General features: G+C 42.1%; 1 protein-coding gene across 2 annotated transcripts in view; it reads left to right on the top strand.

Annotated features, from left to right (window-relative positions):
• ergic1 (endoplasmic reticulum-golgi intermediate compartment 1) overlaps positions 1 to 23,778 on the top strand; it is a 97,719-nt gene extending 73,941 nt beyond the window's left edge. For both annotated transcript variants that reach the window (XM_078231109.1, XM_078231110.1), the window contains 5 exons: positions 1,172 to 1,276; positions 3,571 to 3,631; positions 7,028 to 7,128; positions 8,118 to 8,240; positions 19,000 to 23,778. In XM_078231109.1, coding sequence (XP_078087235.1) covers positions 1,172 to 1,276; positions 3,571 to 3,631; positions 7,028 to 7,128; positions 8,118 to 8,240; positions 19,000 to 19,107 — 498 coding nt within the window. In that variant the 3' untranslated portion in view covers positions 19,108 to 23,778. The remainder of the gene's footprint in view (positions 1 to 1,171; positions 1,277 to 3,570; positions 3,632 to 7,027; positions 7,129 to 8,117; positions 8,241 to 18,999) is intronic.
• The last annotated feature ends 2,323 nt before the right edge of the window (positions 23,779 to 26,101 follow it).

Raw genomic sequence — 26,101 nt, 5'->3', positions numbered from 1 at the left:
CATGGATTTTCTATGGGTGCTCCAGTTTCCTCCCACACTCCAAAGACATGCGGGTTAGGTTGATTGGCCATGATAAATTGTCTCTTAGTGTCAGGGGGATTAACAGGTTAAATGTGTGGCGTTATGGAGATGGGGCCAGGGTGGATTGTTGTTGGTGTAGGCTCAATGGCCAAATGGCGGCCTCCTGCACTGGAAGGATTCTATAAGCTTGGGCTACTTGTTCACGAGAAAGACACTATTCATAAGTTAGGGCTGGTGCATTTATGAGTAAACCATTTTAAATGATCTGATAATTGATAACTAATGCCAAACAACCTCTGTAATCCTGAATATTTAATTTTCATTTTGAGTCTCATCCTTTCTAAAGTTAATTGTTGTTGGAGATCAAAAAAAATCTTTCTTTCTCTTTTCCTTGCTGCCTCTTATTTTTCTCTCTCTCAACCTATCTGTCTTTTCTGGTGTTTATTTCTCTTTCTGTTCATGATCTGTATCTAATTTGTACTGGTTTAGTATTCTGCTTGTCACAGTTGGGACTCTTCAATCAGGTTGAAGAGCTTTGCTGTTTTATTGCCTTACTTACAGGTGCCGTGTGGAGAACACTGTGCTGGATCAGACAGAGAACACTGTGCTGGATCAGACAGAGAACACTGTGCTGGATCAGACAGAGAACACTGTGCTGGATCAGACAGAGAACACTGTGCTGGATCAGACAGAGAACACTGTGCTGGATCAGACAGAGAACACTGTGCTGGATCAGACAGAGAACACTGTGCTGGATCAGACAGAGAACACTGTGCTGGATCAGACAGAGAACACTGTGCTGGATCAGACAGAGAACACTGTGCTGGATCAGACAGAGAACACTGTGCTGGATCAGACAGAGAACACTGTGCTGGATCAGACAGCTGATTACAGCAGGTCTGCTCTAAAGCCCATCAAAACTTTGTAGGTGCCTGTCATAATGTTAACCGTAAGCGGCATTCCTTTGACACTAATGACAAAATCTGAACCAAAACCTTTAATTGGATTTAAATATAACATTTTCTCCCCTCCACCCAACCCCCGTGTTAAGCGTTCTGTGTTTCTGTTTGATCATTTTATTTTTAGTACATTAGGTGGAATTCTGGGGTTAAGTTGTATTGGTGTAAGTGAATAAATATGTCTTTGTTAGGTTCCAGGCAATTTCCACGTATCCACCCACAGTGCCACTGCTCAACCAGATAATCCAGACATGACTCATGTAGTTAACAAACTGACATTTGGTGAAATAATAGAGGTAAGTGCATTCTTCCCCATTAAAATCATTGCTGTTCTCAAAACTGATTTCAAAACCCTGCTCAAAGTGGCAAGTGAGTGTTACTCTTTCATCAGATTTAATTGCCAGTATGAATAAGGTGTAGAAACCCTTGGTTTGCAGTTCTGGGTTTTTTTCAATTCGAAAACTCATTACGTTGGGTAGACTTATTTCATAAGTTTTCAGCTGCCGTGCTTTGATGCTGCTGAGTGAGGAATTTGAATCATTGTGTTGTTTGTCACGGCAGTGGTTATGATCACAGTCATGTAGTTCAAGATGTACAACTTGCTTTTGCCTAACTTACAAAATTGGACATGCTAGACTTCTCCACATCATTGACTTAAAAAAAACCATATTGAACTCCCTATGGTATATCCTTCTTTTGACTTTTTTTTAGGGTTCCCTGCTTCACAACCTTTAGGCTTTTAATTCAAAAATGACACTGCCTGAGCAGCGTCCTGATTTGAAAGGTATCCTTGTCTGTATGTTAAATCTCTTCACTGATCACAGCCAGAAAAATGGATCCAAGACCAACAAATCAGTGTGCATGATATGTTAGTAGATTATTGAGCCAAGGAAACAAATAATTTACAGACAATTGAGGAAATATTCAGCTAGCTCATTAATATCATAACCACCCATCATCCTTGCACTTTTAACACATATACCTATCATGGTTAATAACCCAGTAAAGCAACACTTTATCCAAAACTTTTCTGTGGAAAATTAGCAAACTTGACAAACGCTTCAGTGCAGGACCTGAAGGAGTGCCACACTCGAGAAGTACTGCTCTTATCCCTTTTTGAGTGAGTTGTGGAATTGAAGTGCATTATGTTCAGGTGACTTAATTGGACTTCATTCCTTGAGAATGGGCAGGTAGTTGTCCTGGTCTCATAATCAATATACATCTGACTATCTGACCATTAATCCAATGACTGTTTGAGATTTACCTGTTCACATTTCAGTGAATCAAAAAGAAATTTTAATTGAAATGATTTTGGATTTTTATGAGAGGCAGGATAAAGTGCCATGTAATTTATAGTCTGTTCCTTAATTTAAATCCAATGGTAATGAAATAGAATGATGTTGGTATCTGGGGGAAAGGAACTGGCTGCCTGGTAAAATTAACTGCAAATATCATTTTCTTCATTAAATGTTTCTCCTTTGCATTGAATGAAATGCCTTTTTATCTCCATTGGTTCAGAAATGACTTATGGATATTGGTTTCTTTTATTAGTATTATCCTAGAATTATTGCAATGGTGGAGGTTGACTTAAGCTAGTAAGTTGACCACATGCAGTAAAAGAACACCGCATATTAGTGAGGAACGGATAGAGAAATGTGAACTAAAAATGCACATATCCATCAGATCTCTGATTTGATGAGTACTTCAGCCAGTTTGAGCTGCTGGATTCTTGCCTTAAAATTACATCATGTACTGACCAGGTGGCTCCAGTGACGTGAGCAGTTAGAACTTTATTATTCAGGCTCTCCTCAAAAAAAAAGCAGCTGAAATCCCATGCAGCCAACCCTGCAACTGACTCCCAGATTACTTGTGGAGCAAGAGGATAATGGAGACAGGAAATAGATGGAAAGGTTGCATAATTCTTTTAAATGTAACTTTTTGTTTTGAAAACTTTAATAGTATAGCTGGCAACAGTTTGTATAGAAGGGATAGAGTGGAGAAAAGAACAAGCTAAGCACCAATATACCTAAAATGAAAACAGCCAGTGTTACAAAGGCCCAGGGTGGTATTTGGAAGCGGGTAGAATTATCGCAGATGAAATTCAATACAGCTAAGTGCAAGGTCTTGCATGAAGAAAACATGAGGAACATAATTTGAAGGTTTCAGTTGAATTTGATTTATTATTGTCACGTGCATTAGTGTACAGTGAAAAGTATTGTTTCTTGAGCGCTATACAGACAAAGCATACCATTCATAGAGAAGGAAAGGAGAGAGTGCAGGATGTAGTGTTACAGTCTTAGCTAGGGGGTTGAGAAAGATCAGCTTAATATAAGGTAGGCCCATTCAAAAGTCTGGTGTTAAACTAGCCAGGAGAGAAGCTGAAAAAGATATGCCATTGATCCTTATATGATTAGTAAGGGGGCATCTGAAATGGGAATATTTGCTGCATATGTTAAAAGGGCTTAATAAAGGAGAAAAAATATCCTGAGCATTATCAGCTGATTTAAGGTAAATGGAATGTTACATTAGGAAATTATTCCCAAAGTCAATACGTCCTTGTATAAAAGTTACTCTTGTTTTATCTCTTTAGGTTAAAAATGTTCAAGCTGCTTTTAATGCGCTAGCCAGAACAGATAAACTTGGTTCAAATCGTAAGTATTCACATGAATTAACTTTTCCAGAGTTGGTTTAAATGCTTGGCTATTACTTCTACTTTACACTCATTATTGCGTTAAAAACTGTGACAAGTATGTTATTTTTAAAGGAAATAATTGGGCTGTGATCTACAAATTACTACAAGGTAATTTGTAGCACCTATTGAATCTTCTGTTCTCTCTTGTGGCAAGTAAGGAAGGGCAGGTAATTAGGTGAGATTCTCTGTCTCCTGGCGGAAGACTCGAGATCAACCTTTCCCACCCCATGGCCTATTGAGGACCTTAAGTGGCCAATTAATGACCACTTCAGGGTCTCCTCCTGCCACTGCTGGTATTAACCCACTGAGAACCATTTCTCTTCTGTTGCTGTCAATATTACCCTCAACCCCCCGCCGATTTGCTTACCTGAGGCCTGGGTTGCTCCACGATCCTGGGACTCTGCCAGATGTTTTTTCCTGCAGCAGCCACTGCCTCTCTGGGCACAAAGTGGTACCGGCCTCTGATCAGTAGGTGAGACTTCCACCCCCTGGGGTCTTATTTGCTGTGCTTTACTGAAAAGAGGCAGCGCAGGTCTCTCGCTGGTTCTCCAGCTGGTAGCCGAAACCCCCTAATGAGATTCAGCCCATCCATTTGTGAATCGTGCAGAAAATTCAGTTCCAGTTCCTTGCTGCTGTGATTAGTGGATCTTTTCTGTGATTCATTTGAACAGGCTACAAATCGGGTTTCAAAAAGTTCTGTCCAACTATTATTTAACCTTGGATCAACATGCGCATGTCTCCAAAATGGACTTGCCGTTTCTGTGGAGTATCAAAGTTTATTCAGGAAAGGTAACTGAAGGGGTCCAACCGCCCAGAGCGGGAGAGAATATTGAAGCAAACTCCACAGGTTCTAGAAGGTTTTTCATTCCATTAGATATAAAAACATGTCAAACCAGTGATAACACACTGTGCAGTATTTTCAGTGCCTAGTTAGATGTATTGTAATTTGTATTTGAAATAGTTACAGATTCAGTATTTAACAAGATGAAAAAGTGATTTCTAAAGCTTAAGTTTGAGCAAGCTTCCTTTAAATCTCCCCAACATCACAAATAAAATGTTCATTAGAACTGTTGTAGTACCTTAATTGGAAATATGCTCTGATCGGAGGAGAGTTATAATTAATATTTTAGCTAGCCGGGTAAAAATTAGGAGGGGCTGATTGGTTAAACTTATAAGAACAAAAGACTTGAAGAATACACCAGTATTTTAAGATGCAAACAATATATTTCACAATACTTCTGTGTAAATCTCACCTGAGTGCAAACATGAATTTTGAGAGTGCGATGGTTAAATGAGCATCGACTGACTATGTTAGGGGATGGTAACATTGTGGTAATGTTAGTGGACTGGTAATCCAGAGGCCTGCACTGACGCTGCAGTGATATGGGGATGGTTTTGTGGGGAGAAGTATTGCTCACCCGTCCACCTCCCCCTCATTCCTGGAAGGAAAAGTCTATGCTGCGCTTGACCGATGCTCAGCAAGCAATAATACGCTGCCGGTGGCCTTTACCAGGTGAGAATCTGACTCCCACATCTCGGTGGGAGGCAGGCATGTCTCAGAGCTGCCAGCCAATCTGATCGACCAGCAGTGCTAGAACTTAGTGGCAGGTGCTGCTGGAACTGCAAACAGTTCTACGAGGAAAAGTAACGTCAGAGTGAAATAAGTTCTGGGTTTTTAGTTAACTGTTTAAAAATAAGGGTCTGCCCATTTGAAATGGAAACCATGATGCGGAGATACCGACGTTGGACTGGGGTGGGCACACTAAGAAGTCTCACAACACCAGGTTAAAGTCCAACAGGTTTATATGGAATCACGAGGTTTCGGAGTCCTCACCTGATGAAGGAGCAGTGCTGCGAAACCTTGTGATTTCAAATAAACCTGTTGGACTTTAACCTGGTGTTGTGAGATGTCTTGCATTTGAAATGGGAAAAAAGGCAGAAAGAAATTCTCTCAGAAGGTCATGAACCTTTGGGGCTCCCTTCCTGAAAAAGGTGGTGGAGGCAACATCTTTGCATGTTTCAAAGGCAGGAGTAGATAGATTCTTGGTAAGCAAGGGGGTGATAGGTTACCGGGGGACTGGAGGGATGCAGATTTGAGGTGAAGATCAGATCAGCCATGATCCTATTAAATGGCGGAGCAGGCTAGAGGGGCTGAATGGCCTATGCTTGCTCCTTGTTCGCGTGATCTTATGAGAAGGAATTTGCAACTTAGGGAGTAGGGCAAGGGGGTGGGTTTTGGGAGCTGGGCCAGAAGGAAAAAGGTGGGATTAGCATTCTTGAGGTGGGGTAGAGGGGGACATGGCCTGAACCTTTCTTTCTCTTCCTTTTCCATCTGCACAAGTCACAGATTTTTCTGTGTCAGCCAACAGCAGGGACGCTTTTGACAGGAAGAAGCGGAGTATCAGGTTTCGTGCCCTGAACGGGTTGTTCAGCTTCCTCAAGCTGGCACCTCTCACCCATGACTGGCACCAATTTAACCGGGCAGTATGTTTGTGTAAATCAAAAGTTATCTGATCTAATAGCTCATTTTCAAGCAATCCAGCCAAAATAGAACTAGAAATTGAACCATTTGTGTTGGTATTTCAGTTCCAGCGTAATGGTTCCCGCTCCCTGATTAACATGTTGGAGGGTATATAAGGGGCTTGAGGATCAATCCCACCACACGTGGCTGGCAGCATTGTCTGCAGTTATTGTAATAGTGCTTGCACTGCTGTCGAATAATCCCGTGCTACCTTGCTGCTAGATATTGCTGCTTAATATTTTATTTTCATTTAATTACCTCATTGGAGCTGTGCCCTAATTGCTTCAGTGGTGATTCAGTCTTCTGCACATTGTTATTTTAAAACATACTGAAGATAAGTCCTCTGGTTAGTTACACTAATCATGACATGGCTGATGATCAGGGAGTCACTCATCCCATTCAGGTGGAAATGCTGCTGATCCTTTAGGTGTGGCGGCTGCAGGGAGTTAAACTAAGAAAATATACTGCTCCATGTGCCTTTGGCTATGCACTTTGACAAAATATTACTTATAATCCTTTTCACAGTGCACCAGTCTTTGTTGGAGCTGTCATTTTGATAATGATGGTAATTTACTTGGAGATTGCTATTCTTTGTCTGTTGGACAAGGCAAAACTGAAACTCTTAATTAGCTTTATAAATCATATATTGTAAGGTAGTTGATTCATTTTGAATCAAATAAAGGTTGAGGTAATTGTCGCTGTTTATTTTTGTACCATGAGTAATGTGTTAAAATTGTTACATGGGAATGACATCCATAATACTTCTAGAAATCCAATTGAAAAGTTGTCACGATGTATTGCAGTGTATCCATTTGACTCTCTGCTTTTACACAGCTCTTGCTTCACATGACTATGTACTGAAGATAGTCCCCACGGTGTATGAAGATTTAAAGGCAAAACAGCGCTTTTCCTATCAGTACACAGTAGCACAAAAGGTAAGGTGACTTCTTTGTAATGGGACTTTAAGAATGCAAAATTGTGCTTCCATCCATCTTTAATTAACATTCATCTGAGAGCTGTCATTCATTCATGGGTCAGCATTTGTTACCCATCCTTAATTGCCCTTGAACTGAGCTTCCCTAATTGCCCATGAACTGCACTTCAGAGGTCAACTGCATTGCTGTGGATCAGGTGTCACACGTAGGTGGTGGAGGAGGATTTATTTCCCTACAGGTCATTAGTGAGCCAGTTGTTTTTTTAACGATAGCCGGCAATGGTTCATGGTCGTGATTAGACTTTTAGTTCCATGTTTTTATTTTAATTGGATTCAAGTTTTACCATCTGCCATGGTGGGATTCAATCTCGGGTCCCTGAATTAAAAATCCAGTGACAAACCACTATGCCACCGCCTCCATAAGTTGTTCTGTCCCCCTGTGTTATACATTATTTCTCATTAAAATTAACGTTCCACGTAAGCAGCCTGTTTTTTTTTTTGACTGCAAAAATAACATTTATTTAACCGCTCTGGGACTTGGCGATAATTAACTCGCCTTGTATCCAGTATAAAAAAACTGAGGGAGTGAGGCATTGGCAGAGGTGCCATGCTTTGAATGTAATACCAAGTTCACCTTGGCATTAAAGATTTCTTGGTATTGTGAGAGAACCTCTTGGCAAATGTTCCCCTCTCAAAACCAGATTTCTTGCCTATTCAGCACCCTTGTTGGTTGTGCATTTTGTTGTTCAAAAAATGGCTGCTGCTTTATCCTGCATGTTGTCAATTCAAGTTTCAAACTAACTTATTGTATATGATGCACCTTTGAAATCTTTGCAAGAAGTGAATAATCTGCAATATAAATTCAAGTTGGTGCCCTTGCCCCTTCTGTGTATCAGTTGTTGAAATAAATAAGTGTGAAAAAACTTTTTAGCTGAATTTACATAACGTTTGTCCGAATTCGATTTAACGCTTGATTTTTGTATATTTCAGGAATATGTGGCATACAGTCACACAGGCCGCATTATACCTGCCATCTGGTTCCGGTATGACCTCAGCCCAATCACTGTAAAATATGTTGAACGGCAACAACCATTATACAGGTTCATCACCACAGTGAGTGGACGTTTGTTAATCACCGGTGATGTGACTGCTTAACAGTCCACTATTTAATATAGATCATACCACGCAGCTTAACACAAATAGAATCGCAATTAGTTAGTGTCCCAAGATGTGTTGGTAGGAGGATTAGCAGGGTAAACGCATGGGGATTGGGCGGGGGTGGGCCTGGGCCCGCTCTGTCGGAGGGTTGGTGCAGGCTTGAAGGGCCGAGTGGCTTACTTCTACACTAGAGAATCTTATGAAAGGTGCCTGATTTAAAAGCCGACATTCTGATGGTGCGTTTAGTTTTTCAGTGACCTTAGTGTGATTCGATCTTGATTGGGGAATATCAGATTAATTGCACTTTGACTTCATAAAGAAGATTTGAACTGATATTTCAAAGTTCTGAGTGTTCTCAAGTTTATACTATGGGTTACTTATTTAGAACCTTGTGGTTTTCCGGTACAGCATTTAGGGACTTTAAGAAGGGTATTTTCTCTGACTCAGGTTCCTGATATGGGTTCTTTTCATGACTTAAGATAGAGTGCTTTAGAGATTCCTTTAACAATGCATCTTATTTTATTTTTAACTGTGAATACAGAACCGTTCTGATTTTTGAGGGTGCTCATTGAATAAAGTGAAATGGGATGTTAGTGTCAGGCTAGGCCAAGACAAGTAACAAAATTAATGTCTTGTTTTCTTTAAAATTAAAAATTTTGGTGTAGTGCATTCCGTATTCAATTTTCATAATCCAGTCTTGAATTTAAATCCTGTCTGGGATAGTGAAAGAAAAGTTTTTATTTGTTGGCTAAAGGAGTTTTACATGGAGAAAAGCGAGAGAAGCATGAATGTTATTGCGCACAGAACTATTATCAGATTTGTCCTCTAGTTTGTCAGTAAAATGGTTGAAAATACAGGATAGCTAGTGTGGGAGATTGAAGCACATCCTACTCGTACAGCAGGAGGTCCCCTGTGGTGCTAGGTTGGGACTGAGGGAAAGTCTTATTTATCATCTAAGCTATCACTCACCTTGCAGTGTTCAATGCTGCTATGTGGGGCCAAATTTTGGCTTTGAAGTGAGCAACTCGTGTCGCAAACTTACTGGACTCAGAAGATACGCCTCGGTTTAAAGCACCCGGTCACAAACTATTTTGTTCCTGGGAGGCAGTTGCGTGATTGACTCAAGCTTGCCAACCCAGCCAGACCCTGGGCAACCACGAAGGCGGATGACTGCCAAGCCACGTGGTTAGAAGGTCCCTCTTGGTTCTCTGGAACTTCATTCCAGTTGTAGTAATAATAGCAGTTAGGCCCTCCAGCCTTCATCGCTTACCGCCTCAATCCCCTCCCCCCACTCCCAAGGCCTTTCTCATCTTCCATGCTTACTCATACCCTCCCAGTCATTCCCCATGGTCCCTCTTGGTCTCTGTGCCAACTCAATGTCAACTCATGCCCCTTCCATACCCATTCATCCAGTACACACTATATACATAACCAGTGAGTTATATAATAATAATCACGTGTGGAACTGCTGAGAATTAAAAAGGTCAGCAAGTGGGCTGCAGAAAAGACAAGTGCTGACAGAGCTTCTAGCTTCAGGAACTGACGAGTGAATTCTGCCTTTCAATTTCACCTGATTAATCCTGTCAGGACTGGCTCTCCTCCGTTAATTTCCTTTGTCAGGGAAGAAATCTACCAGGTGTTTGCTCGTGCACTATTAAACCTCTCTTAACCATCGGGATGTGTGTGGCTGTAATAGTTGAACACTCAGGCAGTCGTGGACTGGTGAGTGACTACGCTGGCATGCAGTGTAAAGGGAACACTGTTTGTGACTCTTACTTAATCGCCAAGTTAGGGTCCCAATGCCAAAGAAGAACATTTGGGTAAGACTGATTAGTAATAGCGGAGAGCAAGGAGCAATCTAAAGCAGAGCTCCTAAATTGAAATTGGACTAACTTCATTGGGATGCCAGAGAATCTAGCCAAGGTAAATTGGAACCAAGGTTCAACAAGAAAATCTGTAATGAAACAATGGGCGATTTTTAAGGAAGAGATATTTCAGGTACGTTTCAATAAGAGGGAAAGGCAGTGGAATGCGATCCAGGGTTTGTTGGATGACATCTTGGAAAATAAGATGAAACACGGTGGCACAGTGGCTAGCACTGCTGCCTCACAGTGCCAGGGACCCGGGTTCAATTTCATCCATAGGTGACTGTCTGTTCGGAGTCTGCGTGGGTTTCCTCCGGGTGCTCCAGTTTCCTCCCCCAATCCGAAAGATGTGCTGGTTAGGTGCATTGGCCATGCTAAATTCTCACAGTACCTTCATTTCAGTGTTAATATAAGCCTACTTGTGACACTAATAATAAATAAACTTCAGACTTTTTAAAAGAGAGTGTATAATGCATGGCAGGTGAATTCTCCAGGTGAGACCGAGCCCTCATAAAATAAGTTGAGAGAAGAAGTGAAGAGGAAACTAAAACTGTCAAACAGAGAGAATAAACTTAAGAAGTTCATGTTCCTGTTGCCCCTTACTGATGGTTCTTGACTTTAAGATTTGATAAAAGACAAAATTACACTGACATGGAATTTGATTCAACCACAAACCTCACCCTAATACAAAGAGCTATAAACTAGTGTAAGTGACACCACACAATAATCAATTGGTTAGCCCGACTTAAATCCCTCATGATTTAACTTTGGCTTCCACTTAAACACTCAGAATCACCATGACTTATAAGAAAGCCTATACTTATTTTTAAAAAAAAGAAAAACCCCACAGTTCTGCCCAAACCTCCTTCAATTCAACCCCAGATGCCTCCAAGATTTGATAATTACCCATAAGTCACTTTAAAAATCAGCCCCGATACCTCTCAGATTTGGCTAATAATTTGCAATCCCCTATGCAGTTGCTGCTGTCGTTTGGGTAAGAATTGTAGGTTTCTGAGCCAGGTTGACCGTTCGCAATCCCTCTCCTTGACAGCAGTGCCAGTTTCTTCGATCTTGTCCTTTTAATGACGATTCTTATTAGAATATTAGGGTTATGGAGGTATGGTGGGGGAGAAGGCCTGGGTAAGGTACTCCATCACAGAATCGGTGCAGACTTGATGGGCTGAATGGCCTCCTTCTGCACTGCAGGGATTCTATGAATATTGTAAGCACACTTCCTGAAGACATCCTGCTGGATGGTCAGCGCTTAGCACCTTTTGATCCTTTGTCTGTTACATGCCCTGGTCCAGATCACTCGGTGCTGATATTTCCATAACCGAAAACAATCAACTCCATTAAGGTCGGGTATCTCTGCCTCCAAAACTGGAAAGGTTTCTATCCTTCCTCGGCCATTGTGAATGCTTTGTGTGATGACTGTTGTCTGGTTACCGTTTGTAACAATGGCCTCCTCAGCTTTTTAATTGTGTTGTCTGATGGCAAGTATCTTATACCACTGTTGTTATAATGTCCCCACTTCTGGTCCCAAGTTGGAAAGTTTGATTACAGTATAGCCTGCTTCGGTCTGTCTTTTGTTGAGGTTTGGCTTTTTATTTCTCACACTTGGGAGTCCGTGGGTTTTGGGGTTTTTCGTATTTCAGAAAATTCAGTCAGAGGAGATTCCGATCCTAGATGGAATGGCAGTTAATGTTAAAAGGGAACTCTTAAAAAAATAATCATCTTGCATGTAAATAGTAGGAGGGTAAAGGAGGTGGTGGGGGGTGCTAATTGAGGCCTAAGAAAGTGCTATATTCTCGAGGCACTGGTCAGAGCTAGAGTACCTGAGAGTACTTTGTGTCCATGTTTATTAAGGAAGAGTGTCCTAACAAAATATTCATAGCAGTAGAGATGATGGAGGTAATGGATGGGCTGATATTCAGAATGTACTTGAAAATCTAACTGTGCGATATTGGCTAAGTCACCTGGTCCACATAGCTTGATTCTTAGGCTGCTAAGTAAATGGGGGCTCACTGGATACAGGGATGATGCCAGAAGTTTGGGGAATGGCAAATGTGACACCCTTGTCCAAGGAAGGGTGCAAGGACATCCCAACTAACTACAGACAGAGTTAATTTATCATCAGTGGCTTTTGAAACAATAATTGTGTGGGGGAGGAATCAAAAGGTACCAGGAGTTAATTAAGGAGAGCAATGTGGATTTGTAAGACATCATGTTTGATGGATCCTATTGAATGTTTTTGATAAAGTAACGGAGAACATTGAAGGAAATACATAGAGGGGATTTGACTCAGATATTGGAATACAGAGTTAAATTTCAAAATTAACTGACGATACCAAACTTGGGAGGTGTGGCGAACAATGAGGATCTCACCAATTGACTACTTCAGGATATAAATAGACTAGCAAAATGGTCAGACATGTGGTAGATGGAATTTAACTTAAAGAAGTGTGAGGTGATCCACTTTGGCAGAAGGGGTGGAATTTAATATAAAGAAACGTGAGGTGATGTATTTGGCACAAGGGATAGTGAGAGGCAATATATACTTAATTGCACAGTGCCAATGAATGTGCATGAACAGGGAGGTTCATGTGCATAATGCTTTGAAGGTGGCAGGACTTATCGAGAGAATAGTTAACAAAACACATGGGATCCTAGGCTTCATAAATAGAGGTATTGAGTACAAAATCTAACCTTCATAAGCTCTGGTTAGGCCACAGCTATGGTATTTCATCCAGATCGGGTCACCACACCTTAGGAAGATGTGAAGATCCTTGACAGGATGCAGAAGCGATTTACCAGAATGGCTGCAAGGATGGGAAATGCTAGCTGCAAGGTGAGCTTGGAGAAGCTTGGGTTGTTCACCCTGAAACATACTGGGGAGTTTGGTGAGTGGGAGAGTGTAAAGTGCTAATCTGGTTCGAGAAAAATCTAGTCTAATCTATAATTAGTCTGTGGACTAGTAATCTAAAGGCCCAGGGTGATACCCTGGGAATCCAGACTCGAATCCCACCATGGCAGATGGCAGATTATGGAAATGGAATTCAATAAAAATCTGCAATTAAATGTCTAATGACCATGAAACCATTATCAATTGTCATAACCCATCTGATTCACCAATGACCGAGGAGGAAACCTGCCGTCTGTACCTGGTCTGGCCCACATGTGACTCCCGATCCATTGTAATTGGTTGACTCTTAATGTCCCATTACACCACAAAAAAGTCAATGAAATATGCTGCACCCTACCATTACCACCAAGCCAGGAGATCAACCCTGGTTCAATGAAGATTGCAGGAGGGCATGGCAGGAATAGCACCAGACATACTTAAAAATGAAGTGTCAACTGGTGAAGCTGCAACGCAAGACAATAGCTGTCAAGTGGCAAGTAATATTCGCACCACACAAGTGCCAGGCAATGACCATCTCCAACAAGAGAGTATCTAACTATTGCCCCTTGACATTCAATGGCATTACCACCGTTGAATCCCTTACTATCAACATCCTGGGGATTCCGATTGACGAGAAACTGAACTGGATTAGCCATATAAATAATATGGCTACAAACGCAGATCAGAGAATAGAAATCCTGCAGAGAGTAACTCACTCCCTAACTTTCCAAAGCCTCACCATACGGTATCATATAGATGGGCTGATCAGATGGGCAAAACAGTGGCAAACGGAATTTAACCCTGAAAAGTGTGAGGTGATGCATTTTGGGAGGATTAACATGGTAAGGGAATATATAATGAATGGTCAGACGCTAGGAAGAACAGAGGACCGGAGGGATCTTTGGGTGCATGCCCAAAGATCCCTGAAGAAAGCAGGACAGGGAGATAAGGTGGTTAAGAAAGCACATGTGACACTTGCCTTTATTAGCCAAAGTGTAGAATATAAGAGCAGGGAGGTTGTCTTGGAGCTGTATAAAATGCCTGAAGAACACATCTAGAGCACTGTGTGCCCTTCAGATCCCCACATCATAAGAAGGGTGTGATTGCACTAGAAAGGGTGCAGAGGAGTTTCACCAGGGTGTTGATTGGGCTGGAAAGTTTCAACTGTGAAGAGAGATTGATTAGGCCGGGGTTGTTTTCCTTAGATCAGAGAAGGCGGGGGGGACATCATTGAAGTGTACAAAATTGAGGGATGTAGATGAGATAGATGGGAAGAAACTTTTCCTCTTAGTAGATGAGGTCAGTAACCAGGGAGCATAGATTGAAGGTAATGGGCAGGAGATTTAGAGGGGATTTGAGGAAAAAACTTGTTCATCCAGAAGGTGATGGGAATCTGGAAGTCAATGCCTGAAAGGGTGGTAGAACCCTCAGAACATTTAAGAAGCATTTAGATGAGCACTTGAAATGCCAAAGTACACAAGGCCACAGACTAAGTGATGGAAAATGGGATTAGGATAGGTGCTTGATAGCTAGCACAGACACGATTGGCTAAAGGACCTCTTTCTGTGCTTTAAAACTCTGACTCTGTGACCAAGGCACAAATAAAGAGTGCAATGTAATACTCTAGACTTTCCTGGATGAGTGCAGCTCCAACAACACTCAAGAAGCTGGACAACAACCAGGACAAAGCAGCCTGCTTGATTGTCATAATTTCCACAACTACAAACATTCACTTCCTCCATCACCAACTAACAGTGGCAGCAGTGTGCACCATCTACAACATGCACGACCGAAACTCACCAGGATCCTTAGGCAGCAGGTACATCGGAACACCACCACCTGGAAGTTCACTCCCCCAAAGTTACTCACCATCCTGACTTGGAAATATATTACCGTTACTTCACTCAGAGTCAAAGTCCTGGAACTCCCTCTCTAACAGCACTGTGGGTGCACCTTAAACCAATTTATATCAATGACTTTGAAGAGACTGAAGGTAAGAAATTTGCTGATGACACAAAGATATGTAGGACAATAAAATATGAAGAGGACACTAGGCGGCTTCAAATAGATCACGTGAGTCAGTAAGGAGATCTGTTAGAGGCACACCAGATTATAACGTGTTTAAATAAGTTAGACAAAGAAAATTGTTTTCATTTACTGATGGTACAAGGACCAAGGGCCACTGAAATAAAGTACAGGGGGGATGCAAGGAAGAACTCTCTTTATTAAGCGATTTATGCTGTAAAAGTAGAGACACTCATTGATATTGAAAGGAAATTCGATAGGCACTTGAGGAAAGCAGACTTGCAAGGCCACGGAGGTAGAGCTGGGGAATGGAACTGACTGGATTGTTCCACAGAGAGCTGGTATGGACTCAGTGGGCCGAATGGCCCTTTTCTGTTCTGTAATGACACTGACACCAAGTTGCTGTTACATGCAAAGGTGTAATGATGATGAACTCTGATAGTTTTGCCATCGCTACTGCGGCCAGTAGTAGCTTTTAAATGGAATATTGTAAAAGTCTATTTAGAAATCTTCAGTTCAGAATACACTGCTCATTATTTTGTGCGTTCAAATCCAATGGAATTTTTTCTCATTCAGAAAAATATTATTCTGTTTGAGTTTTTTGTTTTGAGATATCTTCCAAGTTGGTGAAGTATGCTACATACATGCTTCAAGAATGTTCGAGCAAACCTGAAACTAGAATTGTGGTTTGATCAAAGAGCTTTAGTAATTAAGCTTCCTTCCATTTGTGATGTGGTTGTACAATTCCAGAAAATGAAATTTGAGTGGCCCAGTCGCAATCCTTTACTGCACCTTCTCACGTTTCTAAGTGAATGTTATCTGCTTATTACTTATGTAATGTGTACTGGAGCAGATTCTGGAGGATTAGAAAGAAGCCTGACGTAAGAAAGAGTGGCGTGTTTAACTCTTCATGCACCTTTGATCCCTGTGAAGCTACTATTTGTAAAATATTTAAATTACTTATTTAGGATTTAGAAAATTGCTCATCCTATCACTTGCAGCTAGCTTCCTTCATCCTGTGTTTTGGTTGCATTTAGTTAAGCGGGGAAATGGACACTTTATTGAATTGTTGCACTGTGAAACTAGATAGAATTACTCATATTGCAGAGAAGAGGTGGGGGGCATCATACTGCATATGCTCAGAAGCATGGAGTTGCAGTCTGCATATCTCATCCACATTTAAAGTGGCAGCTGCTCAGTGGAGCAGTCGTGCTGCAGCACTTAAAGCTTGAGTGCTGTTTAACCCGCTCCCTGTTATTCTTGTACGAGTCTATTGCCAACCTCCGAATCTTTTTAAAGTAAACACTTAACAAAGCAACTTGAGATAGAATCTACATAATGTCTCTCATTTGCCTCGTGGGCATTCAGATTCTTTCAGCTGGTCAATTTCAAGAATGTATGGATCATGCGCTTGAGCTGTTCACTTCAATTCTCCACATGGGTGGGTTCCCCTAATTACCAAGCTGGAACTTTAAGAGGGAGAACAGAAATGAACGTTGACATATAGTGAATCTGACCACAGTATTTAGGGGTTAGAAGAGATTACGGAATCTGCGATTCAGAATGCTTACTGAGAATGATTCTGTCCAAGGGAGTGACCGAAATCTCTTGTAAAGCTTTAAGAAATATATAATTCTGAATTTAATCCAGCGCTGGGTTGAAATTTAAGAATGGGGAAATGGAGTAAGAAAAGTGCATGGATTGAAGATTAAGACTCCCTTAGCGTGCTGAGACTGTAATCGAAGGATATCGTTCTTATAGGCCAAATATAGAAACTAATAGTGTTAATCGTGAGGATTTGCATCATTGTTGCTATGGCAGTGCATGAATCATCACTCTGCACTGCAAGCTACCCAGGGCTGTTTCTAGGGAGATTATCTGCTGGATGGCAGATGGTGTATTGTTTGTGGAGCAAGCATTTGGGAAGAAGCAGCAGCTTTCACACCTACGCAACAAATACGTATTCATCAAATAGTATAAGTAGCAATTTTAATTTCAGAAATTATCAAATATGATCATGCTAGTGTCCACATATTTGTGATTTTGGAAAAAAAAAATGCATGTTAGTTTGAACCTTGTAACCTCACTTACCCTAACTACTACTGATAAGAGTGGTGCTGAAAAGCTGCCAGATTTGCTCTGATAGTATTAACTTTATTGGATTTGTTATATTTATTAGATTACATTGATTAGTGTAGCCTTAGGGAGGCTTAAGACTGCATTCATATCTAGTATATATTTTTTATAAGAAAAGGTTAAGTCGAGCTTCATAATTTGTAGGGAGAATAAACTTAATTTGGAAGGCATAGCTAATTTATGGGGTGGCTGCAGATGTGGGACCAGGGGTGTCAGCGGAAGAGTCATAGTGGAAAGATGGCATGCTGGTTCATCAGCATTTCCACACCTCCCCACCCCACTGTCAAGGGGATAAAATCAGGGGCGGGGAGACAGTGGAAACAATTTTAAGGCTCTTCTGTGCTGGCTGGAATTTACCAATCGGCAGGCAAGGCCCTCTCAGCAGTGACAGAAAAATGGACAGTGGAGGGAGTTGCTTCCTCGTGGCAGGCCAAGGAAGCCGTGCCTCAGAATGATGTAAACCCCCCGCCCCAAGCCCTCTTCCCCTCGCACCCCGTGCCACCATTGCAGAAAGATGGTCATAACTGTAGCCACAGTTTGCCTTCTAGAAGGTCTCTGGTGCTGATCTGACAGCAGCTACGGCCATTTTAATTTTGAAATGTCAAGGGGGCACATCCATCTTGAAATCCTCTCTTCCCCCTTCCCTCCATCAGCAGACTGCCACTGTCTCAGTGCTGGAGGACTTCCTGCAGGAACCCCTCACTGCCCTTAACTGGACTGTGAGCATGTCCTTTGGCCACAAATTGACCAATCATTTGAAAGTCCTGTCAAGTGACTATTTCTGTCATGGAACGGGATTGAGTTCTGCATTTGATCCGCATCATGTTTTCGATCCCAAATCGTAAAACCCTTCCCACCCCTCCACGGGACTGCACACCTACCTGGTTCTGAGTGCTCAGGCACCTGAAGTGGAGGGACTACCTGTAGATTATAGAACTACTGGCCTCAGACAGGCAGAACTTCCTCCCAAGTGAGAGGCAGAAGGCCCACCTTCAGCCAATGAGCTCTCCTCAGAATGTTTTAAATGCGGGGGGGTGGGGCAGGCGGGGTGGGTGGGGGGGGGTTGCTGTTGCCACCATGATTGGTGGATCTCCAGGTGGCAGGGTGGGAAACTAGAGAAATCCTGCCCATTGTTTCTTCTTTCTTGCATTCTTTACAGACAAACCCGACCTCTTGCCCATTACCAGTTTAATCTCTCCATAGATTTTTAGCAGTCTAGCTTCAAGGTGAAATTCACACAGTGGTGCATCTGAGATTATACTTGTCATAATGAAGGGGATTTCATTGTTGCAATCCAAAATCATGATATTGTAAGACAAGATGACCTGAATTGTGTAATAATTCCTGATGGCAAAGGATGTGGAATTGACTTCAGTCAGGGACAGATGTTGTTGAACTCGAGAGAATAATTACTGCTCACCTTACACTGTAACAGAAGCATTTGTGTATGTTACTTGTTTTCATTTTTTGAATGGATTGATAAAACTCAGATTTATTATTCCGTAAGCGATTTGATCAGAATAGGTGTTGACGACTGAATTTGTAAGAAGTACATTTACCTGTTTAGATTGGGACGGTCTTGAGTTTAGGATACTTGGATGAGTTTGCAAAATTATACTTGAATTTACTCCATGGAAACCTGGTTTTTGATTTGGGAAAGATATATTATTTTGTGAATCTTGTCTTGGAATAAGGTTTCAGGTGATTTAAAAAAAAAAATCATGTTTGCGAGAAATTTGGGTATCTGAAATTGCATAATTTGATTCATATAATTTTTGACCCTCAGATCTGTGCAATAATTGGAGGAACATTTACAGTGGCTGGGATCATAGACTCTTGCATTTTTACCGCATCTGAAGCCTGGAAGAAGATTCAGCTGGGCAAAATGCACTAGCAGTAACGTATGCAATTACTGAGCCAGTCCAATTTACATGTAACTGGCTTCAAATAAGTTGAGATGATTTTTATTTATGCTGAACTACCAGCCAACGTCATTCAAAGTTGCAACTCGATTTTGGGCAACTCTTGTTTCATTATGTGGTCATTATGTAGTGAAATATGTTGTGTAGGAGGTTTGAATATCTTAAGTTGCAAATATTTTTGAATGGTTAAACATGACATCCGTCTTTACTAGCGTTACATTATATTCTGACATAAATTGGTAACATTTGCCTTTTCTAGTCTTATAAGCCAAATAGAAACACTGGACAATGGAGAAACTCCTTGGGTGTGGAGTTTTACAGCCCCGTCACAGTGGTGGCGGGGCTGGAAAATGCACCGAGCCGTTCGAATGCGACCGGAAGATTCCGCCACTTATTTTTGCAGTTGTATGTTACTTTGATATAAAGTCGGGGGGTGTTTAAAAGTTTCTTTAAAAATGGATATCCAAATTGATGAGTTCTGTTATTTAAAAATAATTTCAATTGGCTTGTGTATTTAGCTTTCTGATTCTTCTCTCCACCGCCCCCCCCCCCCCCCCCCCCCCCGGCCCCACAGAAAACAATAACGCACCAAAATGATTGCTTAATCCACTTTTACAGCCAGTGGTTCAGGAATAAACTATTTGGTTTGTAATAAAATATGTCAGGTGGAGTGTGCAAGCAACATTTGTATAATGCAAAAGTATGAAGATAAGGAACAGAATTTTGATTTGCATTGTTGTCTGTCTTTGTGCCTATGTAACAAACATGTATACATTAAATGACATATTAATGGACTTTTTAAAAAAAGAAACACTGTGGCACATAAATTATGTGACTGCTTTTGAGGGCTATAATCCATGCTCGAAGTTTAAAATTGTGATCTATATTTATATTCATATGCCATTTTGTCCATAGTTACTTGTACTTCAATGCATTTGAAATTACTTGGATGCAAACAATCTCCACGCTGGCATTTTAGGTAAAACTAAGCAATTGCTTGAAGGGGAGAGAAAAAAACAGTTGCCTTATTTCGATAGGCTGTAGTTGTCTGAAGTGAACCATTAAATAGGAATAAGAGGAAATTTCAGTCCGTAGTTGATTTAAAAAAAATGCGGAGTCCACTCAAAATTCTAGGATGCAGCTATAAGTGATTATGATACGTAAACATTCTGTTTCAGTTGCTGTCGCTTTGGTAGATGCTTTAATTATAGATAACCAGTGATAGTGTGCCAAAACTGAAAACAATAGCCTGATTTGATTTGATTTATTATTGTCACATGTATTGGTGTGCAGTGCAAAGTATTAACAGTCCAAGAGATGTTTTAAAAATTGTATACAGTAGTGAAAATGAATGACTGGTAATACTTAAATATTTTTCTCCAATGCACACATGCCAAATATCTTGAATAAAGGTATAGTTCATATCTCTTAAATATATCTTTTAAGGTAAATTATGAAGCCATTTTTTAAATAAGTATTTAGTCCCCCAGAATTATAAAGAAGCCTTAAGACTTGAGGAAGAAGGTTCTAGGGAAAATTACTATCCAGTATTTTACAGTCTGTGGTTTGTCTGCTGGAATCCCGACAGAGAGGATGTAATATTGTTTTATTCCATTTTTCTTCCCAAGCTGTATGGGTTATAGTTCTTTCCAAAATAGGCTGACTGTCAATCTTGTTGACCAAATTAGGTCTATCAAAAAATTCTGAAATTTTCTCTCCCTGACTAAAATTGATGGGGTTCACAAGGCTAAAGGAACTACTTTACTTTCCAAAATATTCCCACGTAGTTCCTTACTTCAGGAAGCTTCATTTGCTTCAGTTGTGCAATGATGTGCAGCTTATGGAAGTTAGTGCATGAAATGTCTGGTTACATTTTGGAACTTCAATTTAGTTCCACTTTTAAAATTAATTCTCATTCTTAGCTGCAGTGATGCCAGTTGCTACAACCCACGTCAATTCCGCACTGCAGCAATAGCTATATCATCTCATAGCTTTACAGAAACCACCGGACTATAGCAGCAGCCCTACCAAATGTCTTAATAATGAATACACCTTAAACAAGTATTGTACTGTTTACAAAGTCCTTTTTTAAAAAGAAATGTGACAGTAACGTTGCTATAAAATCTTCCATCAATTTCCATCCGTTTGGATTGGCAAGTGTCAGTGTTTTAAGTGCAATGAAAGCATATTTAAATGTTTTCTTTCCAGCTGACGTGCATGACACTGGGGGGCGGACTATGAACTTAAAATAAAATACCTTCCCAATGATGCCTGGATTTTGCAGAAATTCCATTTTGAACTGATGATGCTGCAAAATTGTATATCATCCTGTTTTTAGTTTTAAAATATTTTAACCAGAGCATTTTTCCTTTCCATTAATGGTTAGATTAAAGGATTGAAGGCAAATAAAATAAGGCACAAATATTAGGGAACTTCACAGTCTTCCCAAATGTATCCAGACATTTCTTTACATCATGAAAGTTCATTTGTTCATGTCCTGCAATGTTTGAATACTGTATATGCAAATATTTTGGAAAATGACGTAGTTCTGCTTTTTAAAATCTTGAATATTGCTGAAAAGGGAAACTCCTCTTGTTTCACACACCAGGACAAATGCAAGAATGCCAAATTTCAAACTATCGCAACAATTTACACTACAGGGGAAAAACGATGCTGGTTGGTTTGCAATTTGACTCTGATTTGCCAAAGTGTTGCCATGGAAACATTATTTTTTAATTTCGATCCTCCAAGGTTGGAATGTTCATTGCCTGAATCCAGGGCTAAATCTTTTGTTTGCTGGTTACAATGTCAATATGCAAAAAAAAAAATCAGTGTTGAAATCTCTGACTCAAATTTCTGTGGTGACCTTGGAAATTGGCTTTGAAATTCTTATGCAAGTATTGGCAATAGATTCTGTTAGCAATGTTATTGTATATAGGGGGCCAATTTCCCTCTCGCTGCTCTTAAAAAAAAAAATTAGCGCAGCTGGCCAGGAGATTGGCCGATTCGCGCATGCGTTCCTGCCCCATTAGCGCCTTCCAAACCAAGTTTTTTGGCGCTGACAGAACCAACGCTGAAAATCAGTGTAGTGGACATTTGCATGCATTTATATACCTTTACCATCTGATTAGCGGCTCCGGGATAACAATCTCCACCCTCGGTAGCGTCTCACAGCTCTCTGGTGTGATGTCACTCTGGCGCGGTTTACAACTGCTATATAAAAGTGTGGCAGCATTGAACAGGCATAAGGCCCCACCTGGCGGGTCTTTTTGACTAAGGGTCCAGTGGATAGTGGGGTAAGTAGGGCAGGCAGTCCATAACGTTTGGCCGAGTATTGCGCAGCACAGCAGTCTGCGCCTATGTGTGGGATTGGGGAGCACTCAATTCTATGGGGGGGAGAATCCAAGACAGATTAGTCACATAAACAGTTTATTGCGCTTTTAGCATTTAACGAAACTTAACCCTGACTACTGGTGACCTTTGTCCGTGCCCTCTTAGTGAACCTACAACTTTTAAATCTTGTGTGGCCTTCATCTAGGTGCACCCCCAGGTTGCGCACCGGAGGTGGAGGTGTCTAGCTGTGATCCGCGCCCCGTTGCCTCTGATACCCTTGGCAGCCGTCCCCTGGGTGGCTGGGACCTGGAGGGCCCCGGCTGACTTGTGGATGACACTGCTTCTGTGCCACCCTGTTCATCCAGCAGGCCCTGAAATGCTTCGGCGTGAGGAAGGGGGGGAATTGGGATGTCCGCGATCTCCTGGCTGGAAGGCCCTGGCATGGGCACTAGCCCTTCCTCCCTTGGGGTGTCCAGAGGCCCCGGGGACACTACAATTGATGCCAGGGTAGCTGGACTGACGTCCAGAAGCTCCGGCATCACCTGGCGTTGCCAGTCCTGGAGGCCCAGATGTGTCTGCCTCTGTGATCCTTCAGCCCTGGCCCTCAGACTGGGCCGAGCTCTGGAGCTCCTCCACTACAGCATTCTGTGAGCGAGCCAAGCTTTGGAGCCCCTCAGCAGTGGCCCCCTGAGACTGGACTAAGTTGTCGAGGCTCACAGCCACGGCCTGCTGTGTCTCCAGAATGCCAGCGAGAGTCCCAGGCATGGCCAGCAGTGTCTCCAACATGCCCCGGACACCCATGGCCACGGACTGATGCGCCTCTTTGATGCTGGGGACACCCTTGGCCATGGCCCGCTGTGTCTCCAGGATGGCCTAGACCCTGTCACCCATGAGACCAAATTCCTGATCCAGACTTTCCACTGTGGATGCCAACCTTGCGGTGTTGATTACCATGCTGTGCCGGCACCAGCTCCTGCGACTCCTCTAAACAGCCTTGCAGTCACAGCATGGTTGCTAACAGCCCGTCCACAACTTTTGCTGATGCATCTTCACCAGGCTTGGGATGAACGAACCCTGAGGCCCGGCATCTGGCTTGGTGCAAGCTGATTCCTCACCTCCGGCAGATTTCCGTGTGCCCGATCCCTCGGATGTGCCTGCCTCCACCCGATGTGCCTCAGCGGCTGTGATGTGCTCACCAATAAGTACCCAGAAGCCTCATCGCTAAAGTGACCCACTGTGGTGATGGTCTCTGTGTTGGTGGGTTGTGTGGTTGATGCCTGTGCCGGCCCACTCGTGCTGACCTCGGGGTGGGGGGGGGTTGCCAAGGGTCACCACTGGAGGGGGGGGGTGCTGATTGAGGGAGGGGGAGAGGTTGGATGCAGTTCGTGTGGCGGGGGGTGCTGTTGTTAGATGCCCTTCAGGTGTCTGAGCATGGTTTGATATTGTTAGTACAGCAGGTGTAAGTTTCAGAATGGGATGCACGCTCACCCTTGCTGCCCAAAGAAGGTTGTTCAGTTTCTTCTGGTACTGTTGCACGCACTGAGGTGACAAGGTCTTGGCATTAACTGCAGCTGCCTCTCCCCTTGCAATGTCTTTGTGGCGCGACGGCCCTGAGTGGGGAATAGCAGCTGGCGCCTCTCTTCCATTGTGACCATCAGTCGGGCCTGGTCAGCCTGGCAGCACCTCGGGGCAGGTTTCTTTCCAGCCATCTTCCTGCCGTGACTGGCTATGTGCCGATTATGGCAGTTTATATACAACTGTGGCTTGTTCGGGGTTCCAGGCTCAGTCAGTTTGGGGCAGTCATGGGCCAATTAGTAAAAATTCCATGAAATGTAAAGGGAACCTGGTTTCAACAGAGGGTGCGCCATCTCCCAGGGTGCTGATTGGTTCTCATTCAAGAAGGTACTGTGTCCAGGGCTCTCCATCAACAAGGGGGAATGCTCGCAGGCAGTGGGTGTGCATGGTAGCACAGCGCTATTTGTGTCCAAGGCAGCAGTGAGGCCAGTATGTGTGAATTATGGGAGGGAGGGATGGGGAGGCCAGTGATGTCTGTGGGGAATTGGGGGGGGGGGGAGGGGGGGCGGGGGTGGTGAGAGGCCTGCAATGCCTGTGGGGCTTGAGATCAGTGATCTCAATGCTGGGAGGTCTTTTTAGCGCTCTCCCAGAGATGTGCGCATGCGCAGGGTGTAATGATTTCAATCAGGCCATTGAGATTGGCCTATTGGAATATGAACTCTCTGATTAAGGATCCAATTGATGGGCCAATCAGGGAATCTTTTCCTTGTACGTACCCAGGAGTGTCAGTTCCTCTGTCACCCCCGGAGTTAGACTGCTAACTGCTAGCACTCTGTGTGCTGCTGTTAGAGTTTGTAAATAAAGGGATTTTGGTGAAGGGACATCAGCCTCTGAAGACTTATTACGTGGGGTCCTGCTCATCACGCCAATTTCAACTCTTCAGTGAGAATAGGCCTCGCCCCCTGGTTTTCAGTGATAATCACACCAGTGGTCTCTGCAGTGCACAGAGTGCGGGAGATTAATTTCAGGAAACACACTGGAAAAACCAGCATGATTTACTCCAGTTTTCACGCAAATTTGACACTTAGATTATTTTTGGGAGAATTCCGGCCAGGATTCCAACCAATTGTTTGGAACTAGCTGTACTTTTTGACTGCTGAGTAAATTGCCAACTAAATGTAAATATATTTAGTTCATTTAAAATAAAGGGGAGGGGGGGCAGAAACTGGGGCTTCTCTCTAAGTAGCGAATAGATACTCTGTGCAAGATGTCGAGAATATACTGGCACACACTTATAGTATTGACAATCAAAGCTGTTAATTCAACATAATTAACAACCACTGAATCAGTCATTGAAAAACTTTTTTTGAGTGTGGAATTCGAGGGGCAACACATAAGAGACCAACTACTTTTAACGAGTATTGTTTTTGATTTTGCTCAATATTTTAAGTATAGTTTGTTAAATAAGGGGTTTAGTAATGGAGTAAGTCATTCAGAAATTAGTGCAGAGGTGAGTTTAGGAATCAAATTAAAGGCTTTGTTGGGCAAGTGTGGTTGGGAAAATGTCTCTGCGTGGCTGGTCACTTTGTTGCTTCCGGCGTGCAAAATTTACAGTAAAAAGTGTGCACAAGTAGAACTGAATCTGGTCCTCCTTATGTACAACTGAATTCAAGTGATGAAACCTTTTACCCAAACCAGTATATCTGTTTCAGATTTTCTCTTTCTGCGATACACTACAGATTTAGGGATACTGTCTACTCATTACATTTGACCTGAGGGAATGATTTGTCTGGTGCACGATTCATTTTCTTTAGTATTTTAGAGTTTAGTTGGATTATTTTGGGGGATGATACTCAGCCTAACCGTTTAACAATACGTGCCGAATGCAATGTTGATATTTTTTTAATGGTCCTTTTATATACTATTGATCTGCCCGAGAAGGAACTGAGAGAGAGCTGTTCTTTTTAAAAGGCATTTGCCCTTGCACCACAGGATTTTGGTTCCCATCATGTAGTCTATCTTTTATTTTCATTTATGGTTATCTTTATAAAATTTCCTTTTGATGTTTCTAATTAGTAAAAATATATTTTCTTTTGTGATAGTACTTCACTTTGTTTT

Source organism: Mustelus asterias, chromosome 16, assembly GCF_964213995.1.
Source record: "Mustelus asterias chromosome 16, sMusAst1.hap1.1, whole genome shotgun sequence".
Classification (NCBI taxonomy): Eukaryota; Metazoa; Chordata; class Chondrichthyes; order Carcharhiniformes; family Triakidae; genus Mustelus; species Mustelus asterias.
This window is presented reverse-complemented; position numbering and strand designations above follow the sequence as displayed.